Here is a 16178-nt window from a genome sequence, read left to right on the forward strand (position 1 = left end):
GCATCCAGGGTGAGATGGTCAAACATGATTGGGGATGTGAAGGAAGGAGAGAGGCGTCCAGGAAAATCCACCTTCTCTGAGAATCAGGTGCACTACAGGCAGGTGCTCTTGGCTCTCCCTGCCCTCCCATCCTTACTCTGAAGGAGCAGGGACCCCAGCTTGCATCAGTTCTGTAACACCTGACCCACACTAAAGACAGGCAGCCAAGCGCACTTCACATTTAGCCACTTTTAATGCTCAAAAGCTCTGTACAAAAAAAAAAAAAAAAAATCACGAATGAATCCTCACAACACCCCTGTGAGGTAGGTAGGCAAGTATTATTCTCCCATTTTACAGATGGGGAAACTGAGGCAGAGAGGTGATGTGACCAGCCAGTAGTCCCAGCACAGCTGAAAGTCAGGGCCAACCGTGAGAATGCAAAGGATCCCTCCCAGTTCAGCCCTGATCTCTGACCCCTCCTCTAGACCTTGTCTGCAACAAAATTAACACTTTTTACTACATGCAAAAATAAAACCGAAAACAACAACAAATCTGAAAAGGTAGTGAACAGACATACAGTAGATTTGCAAAAGAATTCAGCTAAAACGGTCATAAATTTTCCAACACTAGGTAGACGTGAACAACTTTGGCCTCTTCCCCCTTTTCAAAATACCATGACCAGTGACACATCACCTGTTTCTCTGCACAAGTGCCGGTGTCCAACCAAGAGAGACCTCCCTGGCCCCAACGAGCCAGGCCAGGAGGACAGCGTCCACACCATTCAGCCCCTGTGCTTCGGGGGACACCAGCCCCCAGAGGCAGAGCCGCAGACTCAGCTCAACACCGCCTGCCTCTCCAAGCAACCCTCCCACTGTCTGCCCAGAGCTGGTCCCGGCAGCTGCTAACTCAGCAGCACTTGGCCCCTTCTGCCCCCACTGGAAGGCAGCTCAAGGATGCTCAGCAAGGATGGCCTGGAATCCAAGTGCCCCCTCACGCCATCCTTGGCCCACTCTCACACGCCCCACTGCTCGCTCAGGGTCACCCGGCAGTCTCCGGGGCTCCTGCCACAGCAGGTCGGGGCACAGGCCACTCTGGATGGCGGGGCAGGGAGGCAGTGCTTCCCTAGACCTCCCGCCCATGGTTCCAGAGAAATGGAGCTGGCCTCTTCCACAGGGCTGCATGCACCTTCTGAAAGCTCTTTCTTCCCCCGAGAGGGACTCCATTTCGTTTTCAGCTCCCTGGAAACCTCCACAGTCCTGCCAGCCCAGGGGAGGGGAGAGGGCAAAGGAAGGAGAAACAGAGGCCCCTGCGGGACCCACCGGACGTGTGGTTGTCCTTCTTCAAGTCTCCAGGTTGAGACGAGGCATGAGAGGCAAGAAAACTGGGTAAAGCTGCCTTTAAGGTAACAAATCAGCCAGCACACAGTCTACTCCCTAGGGATCCCGGGGCCCCCAGGGCAGTGCTCAAGCAGCAAAACGGGAGAAGCCGCATGGGAGAGCCACGAGAGAGGGAAAGAGGGAAACCAACACTGGCCAGGGCTGCTCCGCGCCAGGGGCCATCAGAGCCGCTCGGGGGAGAGGGGAGGGCGAAGCGGCAAGGGGTTTCGCTTGGCAACTTGGGGAATGAGCTCCTTGGAGACGTGATGCCACACCGGCCTTCCTGCAGGCCTTCCCCGCGCCTGCCATTCACAAGGTATCACTGTGCGCCAATTGTCCTATAAAAACTCTTTCAGAAAAGGGGTCTCCACCCATGCCAGTCTCTCTGCTAAGCTGAGGAATCATTTCTCAGGGCCACTGTCAGTGAAGAGCACTGGCACCCCCAGCCTGCGAGGGTAGGAGGTGGCCCCGCGGGAGGCAACGGTAGCAGGGGCAGGGGGAGCGCGTCCTACAGGAAGTCCCATTCCTACAGGAAGTCCCCTGCAGCGGAGGGCTCGGGGCTGTGGCTCTGCTCCTGCCACCGGCAGCGCAGCCTCGAGAAGGGCTGGTCCTCCACGCTCTCAAGCTCGGGGAAGCCCAGCTGGTTGAGGATCTCGTAGATGCCGGCCTTTGCTGCCACCTGGGGAGGACAGCAGAGATGGGGGCAGAGCTCCAGGGAAAGGGGGTAATCATTCAGGTCCCCCGTCCCCCTCTGTCACACCGTCCTCCCCTCACTAGGCTCCGCAGATACAGGCGAGTCTGGGGCCCAGCGCTGCCTCCCCCCAGCTCAGTGACCTGCACAAGTTTGCATCTTGATTACTATTAACTGTTCTGCGCTTCCGTTTCCTTATAATGGGACTGCACAGTGTGGAGGGCGACACTTCACAGAAAGCACCCGGCAGGTAGTGAGCAAGCGGAGAGCAGCGCGGGAGGCCAAGCACGCCCCATGCCTGTGTAGCCCCATGGGGACGCTCCCATGGGGACCTCAGGAGCAGAGGCCCAGCTGCTCCCGGTATTACAGCTGGGCCCTCAGGGAGCGCTGGGGAAGGCAGTGTGGATGCAGCAGCCAGCAAGAGCCCTTTGGCTGTGAGTTCCGGCTGTGGAGCAGGGAGGCCCACCAAGGGCCTCAGCTCAGGCGGGTTAACTGGGGCCTCCCTGGACAGTCTCCACACAGCCCTATGGCCCAGACCCTGGCACTAGACTCAAACTACTCAACGACCAGCCTCCTTCTCTCCCCACCGTCCTGGGGGATGGGGAGGATGCAGGTTCCACTCCAAACAGAGGTCTCCGGGCAACCCGCACCCCTGCCCTCTGTTCATCCCCTGAGGCTGGAACCCACGCTCGGGGCTGGACCAGCAGTTCTCGCCCTCCTTGACGTCCCCAAACACCCACCACCAGGGTTCAGCTGGCGAGGGGATCAAGCTCCTCCCCAGCCCCTGGTCTCCCTGATTTCAGCTCTCCGAGCAGAACCCAAGCAGAAGTGTCCTAGGTCCCCCACCACCTCCACCTCCAAGAGGAAGCTGAGCCCAAGGCCTGCTCAAGAGGGTGGCCCCAATGTGGCCTTGGTGTGACCCACGCCCTATCAGGAACACCCTGAAGGCCCATCTTCAGCAGAAACACCCAGCAGCCACCACTCCTGCCACCAGGCCCTGTGGTGGCCTCCCTGCCTCTGTTCCCTCACAGCTCTGACCCCACATGCACACCTACCTAAGCCCCCATACCCTTCCTATACCCATCACAGCCTCCCATCCTCCTGCCCACCTGCCCCACGGGAGCCAATTCCAGCCCTGAGTCCAGATTAGAACTGCCAGGACAGTCTGGTGAGGTCAGTAGGGGCCAGTGTCCCAGCGGAGGGGTAATTACAGGCTCCTCTGCCAAGGAGGGAAGGAGGCCTTTCTCCTGCCCTAGAGGTGCCGAGGCAGTGGCTCCTCCTCTAAAAGCAGGCGAGCCGGGGGAAGAACCAGGAAGAGCCAAGCAGAGAGGGAGGGTGGAGGCGGCATGAGAGGGCAGCGTCTTAGGCCAGACATGGTGGGCTTTGGAGCCAAACAACCTGCTCTAACGCTGACCGTGAACATGGCACTTAACCTCTCTGCACTCAGTCTCCTCCTCTGTAGAATGGGAGCATACAGTCACAGTCGCCACGTAAGGCAGACCCGCTCACACAAGCTCTAGCAGACGGCACTGTATGCATCTCATGGAATCCCCACCACAGCCTCCTGAGGTGGTGCTGACGTGGTAACGCCGAGGACAGCAGCTCAGAGGGGTTAACTAACTTGTCCGAGGTCACGGTTGCAAGGCAGCAGGGGCCGAGCCACAGCGGGGAGCCAGAAGGGCACAGGGGAGGGATGAACACAACAGTGGGCGTGAAGCACCCAGGTGACGCTGGCCTTGGGGACGCAGGCAGGGAGCAGGGGCCCAGCCCAGCACCCGCCCTGCGCTGTCCCCAGGCGCCTCGTCTCCTCCCTCCTCCTCCTCATCCATCCACTCACTGCCTGCTGAGCGCAGAGGCCGTGCTGGGGACCCAGAGCTGAACGAGACACAATCTCAGCCACAGGGAAGCGTCCTGTACAGTGAGATGAGAACTCTGCCCGCTCAACAGGGAGCCTGTCCCTGGGCCCGGGGGAGACGCACAGGGCGGTCCCGGCCCCCGCCCCCGCCCTCACCTCCCGCATCCAGGCGCTGAAGGGCCTCTGCCAGGAGCCGGCCTTCTCCAGGTGGAGGTACGCGTTGAAGAGCACCAGGCAGATGTAGCGTTCCAGGTACTGCAGGCTCCGCAGCTGCAGCCTCCGGGCCTCCCGCTCTGACTTGGCCGCTTTCGCCTAGAGGTCGGATGGCACGGGGCGGGAGTCAGAGTGGGTGCTCACCCCCAGCCAGGGACGCTCCACACACGCTCTACACACATACACACACCCGACTCACACACTCACAGACTCTCACAATCGTACATACCACACACACACTCATACACATATACACCCACCCACACACACCTCACTCACACACCACATGCCCTCGGTCACACACACCCCACACACAATCACACAACACAGTCACGTACACACACACGCACCGCATACACACTCCACACTCACACACAAACCATACACACAACACACCCCCCCACATACTCACACACATACAGACACACTCTCACACAACACACACTCTCCGAGGCTGGGGACAGAGCACAGAAAGACCACAGAAGCAGGAGCAGCAAGAGGTGCAGGAGCTCAGGGAGGGACAGGCTGGGATGGGGGGTGGGGCATCGGTCTTTTGAACTGCAATCCTGAGCACCTTCTAGGAGAACAGGCCACGCTAGGGAGGGAAGGGACAGCCAAGTGACTAAAGGTAGCTTCCCAGAGAGCACAGGATGCAGCTGGGCCTTGAGGGCCTGGGTGGACTCGGATGAAGACAGTGGGCACCAGACGGGGCGGCCCAGAGGCGAGGATGGTGCCCAGCAGGTAGGGGGACTGGGAAGGGGCTGGCTTGGCTGGAACAAGGGTGCGAAGGGACAAGAGGGGAACTGGGCTGGCCCCCAACTGTGGAAGCCACCCTGGTGCCGAGAAGTCTACCCTCTAAGCCAGCTTCCCAACCCTGGTGTGCAGATGCCTGGGCCCCACCCCGGACCAATCAGACGAGAACCTCCGCGGGGTGGGCCTGGGCACGGGGGCTGTGAAAAGTCCCCGGGGCCATTCTAGGGAGCCAGGGTTGAGCTCCGTGGCTTTAGCACTGGGGAGCCACTGAAGCTCTGAGAACAGGAGTGACCTGTTAACGGAAGACTCGCGGGAGACTAATGCTCAGAAGGAAGAGGACTTATACGGGGTCCTCTCCAGGTTCTCCTCAGTGTCGGGGTCAGTGGGTAGGCGGGGGGACAAGGCCCAGGACACACAGAGCCAGCTCTCCCCCTGCCGGGTGTCTGCCACCATATCTGGGCGTGCTCCTCCAACCCACCGCAGATGGACGGTCGCCCTAGGGGGGAGCCCGGGGGACTGAACGCCACACCTCACCTTGCACTTGCACCCTCCCCCCTTCTCGCCCACACCCGCCCCGCCCTGGCCTCCATCCAGGGGAGGGCACAGCCAGCCCCCGGGCCTCTGGGCCTCCGGGAACCAGGAAGGGCAGTCTCCCAACAACTGGGCCACAGCTGGAAGCCCTCCCACGCAGGCACACGTCAGCCTACACGAGTCTCCTCCGGGCCGCTTCAGGAAGGCTCCTGGGTGGGCCCCCGCCCCAGACATGACACGACCCACAGCCCTAAGAACCGCGAGCTGGAGTGGGCTTGCTTGTGGGACCTTAGTCCCCCACCTCCCACTTCTGCCTCGGGTGACTCAGCCTCTGGTGCCTCTGCCGTCTTTGCCCCCAGGGTCATGGGAGTGGACGGTTGGCCCACCACACCATCCAGAAGGAGCTCTGGAACCTTGGGGACGGAGCAGGGGTGGAAGGCGGACAGCAAACAGGGCCCAGCTGGGGCAAGGGGACCACAGCCAGTGCCCTGACTCCCTGGGAGACACAACTGGGTTCTGGTCCCAGTTCTGCCATTTAAACTCTCAGCCCCACGTTGCTGGAGGTCACATTGCTCAGTAAAGTATGGCATGAGGAAGCACCTATAAACCCTGGGGGGCCACATGGGTCCAGCCATTCACGGAACGGGGGCCAGAGCCACGGCACAAAGGTGGGGCACACACAGGCCCTGCCTGCAGAGACACTCGTGGTCTGGGGGAGACAGGGGACAACTGCCAAACACCCAGAGCAGCCGGATCACGGGATCGAGGCAAGGCAGGTAGCGGACGAGGGAGGGCCTCCAAGAGGAGGAGGATTTGAGGTGCATTAGGAAGAAGGGGACAGAAAGGTGCCCTGAGAGGGGGAGGAAAGGGTCAAAGAGTGAGGTGGGTTCAAGGGAGGCAGAGGGGGAGGGGCTTGTAGCAGCAGGGGGCCCAGAGCCAGGCAAGCCCTGACCCTACAGACAAAGGGGCCAGTGAGGGCTTCTGGCGGATGTGAGGGTAGGAATGGCCCCAGGGCCACTGGTGCGGGAAGCTGACTGGGGCCGGTAGGGGCAGGACGCCTACTGTTTTAAGGATGGATCAACCAACCAAGTGCCCAAAAAAAAGCAGTTTTGTTTAGAAGTTAGCCAGTGGACCAAAAAAAAAAGATTTTACCTAAATACAAACTGCGGCCAATACAGCACGACTCTGCCTGTCTCTAAGGGTGACCATTTCAAGCCGCGCGGCGCTGGGCATTCACCACCCGATCCCTTACGCTGCTCCCCAATCTCCATCCAAAGGCTGGGAGCCTAGTTAAACACATTTTCTTAGAAAGAAGGAAAGGAATTCACCCACAGTGCCACCAGGCAGAGTCACTTTAAACTACTTTCAAGAGCTCAGAAGTAAGTTCCTGTGGGTGTGAAGAGGCCTCAGCTCGGGACTTGGCCCCGGGGGCAGAGCTCTATCCTCTTGGTGCCCCTGCTCCAGAGGGGACAGAAGCCTGCTGCCCCCAGAGACTCCAGCAAGGATTCTGAGGAACATCTTGGGTGGAGAGGCCAAGTGATTCCTTCCGAGCCCCTACTGGCAAGGTAGGGTGGAATTATCTCTAAATTCAGACCCCTGGGTCAAGGTGACGCCTGACACCCACCGGAAGGTTCCATGGGCGCTTCCTGCCTGACCGCAGTCTGTGATTTGAGACAATGACCCATCTTCCTAGCAAAGCCCTGGTTTCCTTAAAATCACCCCATATTGGCACTGTCTGGGGAGGGAGGAGGACAGGCCAGCCACCTCCAGTAGATAAAAATAGTGGAGCTGTTTTTAGAGGGCCTGGCAAGCCAGGCTGTCATTAGCTGTGGTGGAGCGGACAAGGCTTCCTCGTCCATTGGGGACTAAGCACTAAAACAGACGGGGCCCCGGGAAGGTGGCCAGGGCACTGGGTTCGTCAGGCCTCTCAAGCCTCCAGGCTGCCCAGCATCAACGCGGGCCCCGAGGTGCGCTGCTCCTTGCTGGGCCACTTGGGAGAGGCCCACGGAGGCAGGGCTGGAGAGCCTCCCCGGGTGTGCCCAGGCCCCCTGCATGCTGGTGCCAGGCTGAGCACAACGCACGTAGATCTGATGAGGAGATTCTAATATGCCCTCCAGCAAACCCATGAAGCAAGAGGGACATCTCATGGTGCAGATGGGGCTCAGCAAGGTCACAGAGTTCCAAGCTGGGACATCAACTCCAAAACCCCAGCTCTCCTAACACCCTAGGCCTTCCCACCACAGTCAAGTTCAAGTGCTCCTCTCCTCACTCTTGCTTCTGTACCTTTACCCTCTCTCTTCCTCCTGCCTGGAATGCCCTCCCCTCCACCGGGGCTGGCCGCGTTCAGCTTTCCCTCCAGGCCCTGGACAAGCCACTGCTCTCCCGAGGCTCTGAACCATCCAGCCCCACCGGCCGCTCCTCAGCCTCCTCTGCTCTGCACCAGTTCACTAACTACTGTGTTACATTCCATCGTGAGGGCTTCTAATCGCTTCTCCAAGGCATGACTGGTCTCCTCAAGACAGCGATACGCCGGGGCGGCAGGCCCCAGATTACAACCAGGTTTCCATCTCCGCCTCCTTCCCGCTGCCCTGAGCGTCTACTAGGACCCAGCGTGCAGAGGGTGCTCAGGTGGTCAACGGGCACTCACTCCCTGGGTCATGTCGCCCTTTCAGTGTCACACTCTCAGTGTCATCTAGGACTGACATTCCAGATTCCCTGGGGACCCCCACGTGTGTATCTGCACCGGGGCTCCGGACTCAGACGTGCAACCGCTGCTCAAGAGCTCCGCATGGATAAGGTTCGGGCTCCTCAAATTCCACAACGCACTCCAAACGGACCTCGGGACCGCTCCCCAAACCTGCCCTGCCCACACGCTTGCCATCTCACAGGCAAGCCCTGCTGCTCAGGCCCAAACCGACATCCCTCCTCGACTTCTCCCTTTCTCAGCCCCACATCCAGCCAATCAGGGAATCCTGTCAACTCTATGTCAACACACTCCCAGAAGCTGCCCCCTCTCACGCCCCAGTCAAGCCACCTCATCTCGGTGACGGCGCCTGACTGGCCTCCCTGCCACCGCCCTCAACCCCGCCCCTACTGTCCAGTCTCAGCGCGGCACCAGAGTGACCCTGCGAGAACCTGCGGTCATTACTGGAGCCTCCCTGCTGCCCTCTCCCCACCCGCTCCCCAGGAACAAGCGTGGCCTGGCGACCACCGCCCTCCAGCTGAGGTGGGGTCCAGACTGGACGGGCGGCCGACGGCCCTCAAAGAGGGTCAGTTTCTAAGGGGCAGGGTCCCAGAGCTCAGACCCCACCCTTCTCCTTGGGGGCTCTGCATGAGTCCCTGCAGACTCCATCCTCAGGCCTGCGTGGGCTTGAGGGGCCTCAAGCCCAAGGTTGCTTTCCACGCCTAGTCCCCATTTGGGAGAAAGGGGCCCTCGCCCCAGAGGCGGGTAACTGGTTTTCCAAAGATGTCACATTTTGATCAGCACTTTCAAAGCATGAAGGGGCTAAACTTGGCGCCATGTGCTTCTCTGCTGTTCATCCAACAAACACCGTTCACCCTTAGACCAGGCTCTGGGATTCAGTGCTGACCAGACACGGTCCCGGCCTCAGGAGCCCACTGTCCCTACACATAACCAAGCGAGTCAGCCTGGTGTCCCGGCAACTGTACACCCCACTCCCACCTCACCGGTACCCAGGCAGGTGCTCACCGCCACCCCTCAAGGCAGGCGGGGCAGCAGTAGTGACCCCGGGTGACAGATGGAAAAGCAGAGGCCCAGGCAGGTCAAAGTGATTTGCCCAAGGTTGTGCCGGAAGTTACTAGCAGAGCCTGGGCTAGGACCGGGGTTTCCAACCCCCTCCCAGGGCTCTTTTGGTTGCTGGAGAAGAGCGCCCTCTCCTGGAGACCAACGATGTGGACAAAGAACCAAAAGATACAAAGATGGTAGGGGGCGGGTTTCCAATTTAATCACACAATGACTTATTCAACTGTCCGCTTTCCATCCGCTCACAGGCAGACACCTGTGAAGCCCTACTTGTGCCAGGCAGGGTCTGAGCCAGGGTTTCAGGGATGAGCCCTTGCACGTGGAACAGAGATGAGCCGCAGAAAGGGCACCTTTAGTGACAACCACAAACTTGACAATGACAGCAATAAGCACAGAGGCAGGGTCTCAGGAGACGGAGAGGGTGCGGGGGGTAGGGGGGAGGCAGGGAGATGGTGGGGTTGAGATCTGAACCCCTCCGGAACCACTGAAAATCCCAAGCCTGATGGCGCACGTTCAGAAACCACGCCTGGCACCCTGTCAGCGTTCACTGGATGGATGCCGTCGAACAAACCAGCATGGTCCCCCTGGAGGGTGGAAGCGGTTCCAGCTCAGCCGTATGATGGGGAGGAAGGGAAAGCAAGGGAGGTCGCAGCTACTGAGAACCTGAGCCTACTCACACACACACTCTCACACACTCACACTTACACACACAGACCCACACACCCACACTCCATCTGAACGAAAGCCGCTCACCAATCCACTGGCTCTATTTTGGCCTGGTGTGAAAGAGCTTTGGGAAGCAACCCTTTTCTTCCATCATATTTTACGCGACAGCTCACAGCATTCCAGGGTTGCTCTAATTGCACCGCCTGAGACACTTTACCTACCAGAATGAGGTCTCCAGGGAACAACTTTGGCCAAGCCGGAGTCTTGGAGAGACAGAGGGAGACCCCACTTGGGGCTCAGGGCCAGAGCTGTCTCTCTCTACATTTCTCTTAAGAAATAATCTTCGGGACTTCCCTGGCGGCGCAGTGGTTAAGAATCCGCCTGCCAATGCAGGGGACACGGGTTCGAGCCCTGGACCGGGAAGATCCCACATGTCATGGAGCAACTAAGCCCGTGCGCCACAACTACTGAGCCTGTGCTCTAGAGCCCGCGAACCACAACTACTGAGCCTGCGTGCCACAACTACTGAAGCCCGCACGCCTAGAGCCCGTGCTCCACAACAAGAGAAGCCACCGCAGTGAGAAGCCCACGCACCGCAATGAAGAGTAGCCCCCGCTCGCCGCAACTAGAGAAAGCCCGCGCAGCAACGAAGACCCAACACAGCCAAAAATAAATAAATAAATAAATTTATTTTTAAAAAAAGAAAAAATATTCGTCCTTGCGGCGCTGAGCTGGATCTCTCTGACCTCTTAGCAACTCTGCACCAACCCAGGGCAGTGCAACCAGGAAGGGCTGGTGGCTTCCTTGCCAACCCTTTTTTTCTGCCACAAGAGAACTGTCCCCTGGGTCGTGGCCACCACAGTGAAGGAAAGGAATGCAGGCCAAGGAGTTGGGAGACTGGTGCTAATCCTGCCTCCAGCTGGTCACAAAACTTCATTAGGCCTCAGTGTCTTCCTCAGGAAAATGGGTCTAATAAAACCCACCCTCACCTCCTCACCAGCTGCTCTGCGGACCAGAGGAAAGACAGGGAAGTTCTTAGGAAACTCGAAAAGCACGGCTCAAAGTTAAAGCATCATAGTCTATAAAATAAATCTCAATTTGAGACCAAAGGACGTTTTACTTCTCTCCGTGTGGTTACCTTCACCTCAGATTTTCCTCAAACTCCTTCTGAAGGGACAGACGGAAGACACATCAGACTGTCTTAAACACAGAACTAACACAGAATTAATGTCACTAGCCAAGGCTAAGGAAAAGTGCCCCTGGCATTAATGATTCTAACAGGACTTCCTTCAGGAGCCCTGACCTTGGTTTCTGTCACAAGTATTTTCCCTTTCCAGGCCGAGCAGGAAACAACTCATTCACCAGATGGCGTCACCACTGTGGGCTGGGGGCCCCTTGCATTCTCCTCAGTCGGGGGCCCAGCCTTCTCACCTCTATTCCAAACTCATGGAGTGGCTTAGTTCAAAGGATCTTCTCTTTCTTTTTTCCTATTGAGGCATTTTTAAAAATACCCTGAGCATTCTGGCCGCCTCACACACGTGGGGTGATCAGGCCCTGACCCAAACTCACTGCCTCTATAGGAATGGAGGAGGCATCACGGGCTGCAGCCCCCAGAGGCCAGGAAGCCTGAGACAGGCCTCGGCAAAGAGAGGCGTCCAGACTGCTACACCGGGGAAGGTCTGTCTCCACGGAAAATGTGTGTGCAGGTTTGGTCCCATGCCCTTCTACAGCCATGACCCGAGTGTGGGATGTCTTCTTGTCCTCTGGGCTCCTCCCCCTACTCAGGCGGGGAATACAAGGGCAAGGACCATGGCTTCCAGGCCTTATGCTTTCCCCCAGTGGGGCTGGAGATGGGCAAGGGAGGTGAAACTGCCCCCTCTTCCTTGGGCGGCAGTGTGGCACAGTGGAGAGGGCCTGATCTGGGAGTCGGGGGCTGGGGTCGGGCTCTCCTCCTGCCACCATCTACCAGCTGTGTGTCCTCGGACAAGCCCAGGGCCTCCCTTCCTCAAATGGAGGTAATGTTACAAGCTGCCTTGGTCAGGCACAGGCACACAGGGAAGACTGAGCCAGACTGTGGATGTGAAAATGTACAGTCAGCCTGGCCTCGACACCTCCCAGGCTGGTTCTGAGCTGCCCAAGGACACGTGGGGCCTGGGTCCCCCGGCCTCCAGCAATGGCCTCCAGCAACTCCCAGCCTCCCCTCATGAGCCCCTCCGTCTGCCCTCTCCCGGCCCACCCCCACCCAGTCACCCCCAGCCCCTCATCACAGACTCCAGTGCCATCCGAGTCTGGAGGAACATTAGGGCTTACTGAGTACCTCCCCTCGGCTTTAGAGAAGCATCTCCCAAACCTCCCCTGGGGACGGGTAAATCCAAGGGAAAAGCAAGCACCGGCCCTGCCTTCCTGCCCTCACTGCATCTCGGGGAAGTCTCTTTCTGGAAGTAAGCAATTAATTAATGCAGAGGGAATGAGAGAGCCGGCGTATCACCATTTTGCAAACCCCCAAAGAAATAAGGAATCCAGGGGATGAACACCAGCAGCTGCCAGGTCACAGTAGAGACCACAGGACCTTCCAGGCCCCCGTGGCAGCACACAGCACCACCCGCGACTGTGCCGGCCAAAAGCCAAGCCAAATCTGATCAAGCCTCTGCTCTACCCATTTACAGGAAGCACAGGAACTGCAACACAGGCTCAACTAAACCCACAGGTGCAATCAGCAAGATCCAGATTGTGGGACGCCCAGGAAGATAAGCCGGTTACCTCATCACAGTCACTTCAGGGGAGGTAAGGAGGGGAAATGTTCTAGATTCATTGAGACTTAAGGGCCTCATGAGCCAAATGCCACCTGTGGATCTTGTTTGGGTCCTGCTCCAACTGCAGAAATACGTCGTGAGATCAGTAAGTAAATCTAACACTGACTACGTATTGGAGGATGAGAAATCACTGTCGTTTTAGGTGTGATAATGGCGTTATGATGGTCTTTTTTTTTTTTGGCCACGCCGCAGCTTGCGGGATCTTAGTTGCCCAACCAGGGATCAAACCCGTGACCCCTGCAGTGGAAGCACAGCGTCCTAACCCCTGGACCACCAGGGAAGTCCCTATGATGGTCTTTTTTTAAAAGATCCCTTCTTTGATGGATATGCTGAAATATTTATAGAGGAAGTAATATGAGGTCTGGGGCTTGTTTCAAAATAATCCAGTTGGGGTAGTGGGTGGCAATGGGAGGGCTTCAGATGAAATAAGACTGGCCCTGATTCCTGAAGCTGGGAGGTGGGCACACAAGGGTGTGTGAAATTATTCTCCCTACTTTGAATTGTTCTGTTTGAAATTTTCCAAAATAATTTGAAGAACTAAGTTCCTATTTTTCAACTCAGTCAATAATCCTACTTCTAAGAATCAGCCTACAGAAACAAGCCACATGGATGAAAGAGCAGCATTCGCTGTGAGGCTCATGGTACCATCACCTGCCCAGAGAACAACAGGAAGTAATCTCATGGGCCACCTCCACAGGAAGAACAGGTGATGCTGGAGTACATCCACTCAACCAGGTATTATGCCGACATTCCATAGGATGATATAGAGGCTCTTCAACAGACAGGCTAAAGTGTCCACGGGCTCAAACTATTTATTAATGAGCCACTCCTCATTCTACTAGAATATAAGCTCAGTGAAGCTTCACTCACTGTCCCGTCCCCAGACACAGGACAGGCGCTCAGTAAGCATGTGCTGCCTGAGCACATGTTTAAATGCAAGAACGTCACCCAGGTGAATAAGCAGGACAGCTTGTGTACACACCGCGATCACCCCTGTGAGAGGAAGTGAGTGCACACGCACAAAGACCAGAAAGAGAAGGCAAAACTGAAACCGGCCCTGGGAGGCTGGGTAATGGTCTAATACCATTTCCAAAACCACAGACAAGCTACAAACAGTCCTCATCGCTGGTGTGTGACTTCGCCGTGCAGACGGAGACTTACACACACTCTGAGCCCTCCTTTCTGCTCCACAACAGAGCAGCAACCTCCACATTCTCCGGCTCTTCTCCACCAAGGGCCCTGAAATAGTTTTACTGCTGGCAGAAGTGCACTCGCCAAGTTCCAGGAGCCGTTTTCTTAATTGCTTGTGATTAAGGTGTAAGCTGACTGCTGGACCTGGCAGGGCCAGGGAAGGGAAATGCACTGTTTGGGGGATCTGGGGTGCAGGGTAGGGAGCTGAGGAGCACGTGCTGCTCAGAATCTCAGAATCCCAAGGCTGTGGGATCCTGGGAGGAAACCTTCTGAGGGGCAGAATGTGGACAGGACCTGGAATGTTCCCAGGCAAATGGACCCCATGTAGGCGATACACCCCCAACCTGAGCCTGGGCTCAGGTCCATTTCCATTCAGAGGTCCTGGGTGTCCAACCAGGCGAACGAGGGTCACCTGCACACGCAGCACCTGGCCTGCTCTGAGCAGACACCTGCAGGCTCCGCCAGAGAGCACCCAGGGGCTTCCGGCTTGAAACCAGAGGGCAGGGGTCTAAATAAACAGCCTGGTACCAGGGGTGAGACATGGCTGCCAATTTCCAGAGGAGTCAGTCCCTCAGAGGGAAAGGGTAGAGGAAGCAGCTGCCTCTGGAGCCTTAGCAAGCCCACCACAGCCCACCAGGGCAACACTGACTGAGACCTGGGGTCAAGGGCATCGTGGTCAGGGGAGGCGCTCGGGGCTGGGAGTGAGGATCTTTGCCTCTCATCCCTGATCTGCCATCAACTCACGTGGGGCCCTGGGCAGTCCGCTCTCCTGCTCCTCTGTAAACAGAGAGATCACATGCTCTCTAAGTCCCCTTGGCACTAAAATCTGAGAGTCTGTTCAGGGGGTTTGAAGCTAGGAAGAACATCACAGGACACTGTGCCCTACAATGATCCTTGGGGCCTCCCATTTTCGAGCATTTACTGTGTCCTTCCCACACACAGCCTGCCCTGTGTCCTTCCCACACACAGCCCTGCCAGGAAGCAGCATTAGTCCAGCCTGTAGGCAGGGGGACAAAGGTAGTCAGAGAGGATGAAGATGGTCCTGTAGGAACCCAGCTCCTTCCAGCTCCCACATCCTCGTTCCTTCCGCCAGTCAACCCCGGACAATCTAACCTGCTTCCTTCCCATCCACATGGGGATTGACGGTCATAATTAAGTCCCTTCCAGGGTCCACACACACACACCTAGCTGGCCAGATGCCCCCTCAAATCTGGAGGCAGCTGGGACCGCTCAGATCACCCTGACCTCAGGCAGGACAGGGGCTCTGGGTCCAGTCAGGCCGGGGCGAGTGCGGGGTGACCCTGAAGGAGGCATTCGGCCTTTCTGACTAAAGTAAACAGTGGCCTTGTCGCAATTCCCAAATCTAGGTCTATGACCAGTCTCACAACTCCACAGCAATTTAGAAATATAAATCTTTTCAAGGACTGTCCTCTATTCTGAGAACATCCACCCTACTTTTCTGGTACTAAAATATCCTTTCTTTTCTAAAATGCCAACCATGTTAGATGGTAGTTGGGTTTTTTCATTTTTGCTTCTTTACTTCCTTCCTTCCTTTAAAATGAACACATTTAACAAGGTTACATATTGGCAACCCTTGAAAGATCCTTCCCTTTGTTAACACTGGTCTGTGAAACCTGGGCTAGGAATAAGGTCTCTGGATTCTCTTTGTTCTCTAACAGCACTTCCAGGCGTCAGTGATTAGACGACCTCTGAGATTAGTGTCCTTATAAGAAGAAATACCAGAAAGCCCCTTCCCTCCCTTCCCTTCTCTCCATACACACACACACACACACACACACACACACACACACACACACACACACACAGAGGCCATGTGAGGACACAGTGAGAAGGCGGCTGTATATAAGCCAGGATGAGAGCCCTCACTAGAAACTCAATCAGCCAGAACTTTGATCTTGGATTTGCCAGCCTCCAGGACTGTGAGAAAATAAATTTCTGTTGGTTAAGCCATGCAGTCTGTGGTAGTCTGGTATGCCAGCCCAAGCTGACTAACACACTTGTGATACCCTCTCTCCCTCCCTAGGTTTCTGTCTCCCCATGACAGGGTAACATTGTATGAGGCCAATATTACCCTGATGCCAAACCAAACATATCATAAGAAAAGAACTCTACAGATCAATAGCTTTTATGAATTTGATGCAAAAATCCTCCACAAACCAAATGCAGCAATATATAAAGGAGATCGTACACCATGACCAAGTAGGATTTATCCCAGGGATGCAAGCTTGGTTTAATATCCAAAAATTAATTCCAACAATATACTATACCAATAGAATAAAGGGCAAAAACCACAGAATCATCTCAATGGACAGAGAAAAAGCATTTG

At 56.6% G+C, this 16178-nt stretch overlaps 1 protein-coding gene across 5 annotated transcripts in view; it reads right to left on the reverse strand.

Annotated features, from left to right (window-relative positions):
- Positions 1 to 210: 210 nt before the first annotated feature.
- Positions 211 to 16178, reverse strand: part of PALD1 (phosphatase domain containing paladin 1) — a 90885-nt gene continuing 74917 nt past the window's right edge. For all 5 annotated transcript variants that reach the window (XM_057531315.1, XM_057531317.1, XM_007167729.2 and 2 more), the window contains 2 exons: positions 4058 to 4213; positions 211 to 2034 (listed from right to left, as the gene is read on the reverse strand). In XM_057531315.1, coding sequence (XP_057387298.1) covers positions 1882 to 2034; positions 4058 to 4213 — 309 coding nt within the window. In that variant the 3' untranslated portion in view covers positions 211 to 1881. The remainder of the gene's footprint in view (positions 2035 to 4057; positions 4214 to 16178) is intronic.

The sequence above is a fragment of the Balaenoptera acutorostrata genome, chromosome 16, assembly GCF_949987535.1.
Source record: "Balaenoptera acutorostrata chromosome 16, mBalAcu1.1, whole genome shotgun sequence".
Taxonomy (NCBI): Eukaryota; Metazoa; Chordata; class Mammalia; order Artiodactyla; family Balaenopteridae; genus Balaenoptera; species Balaenoptera acutorostrata.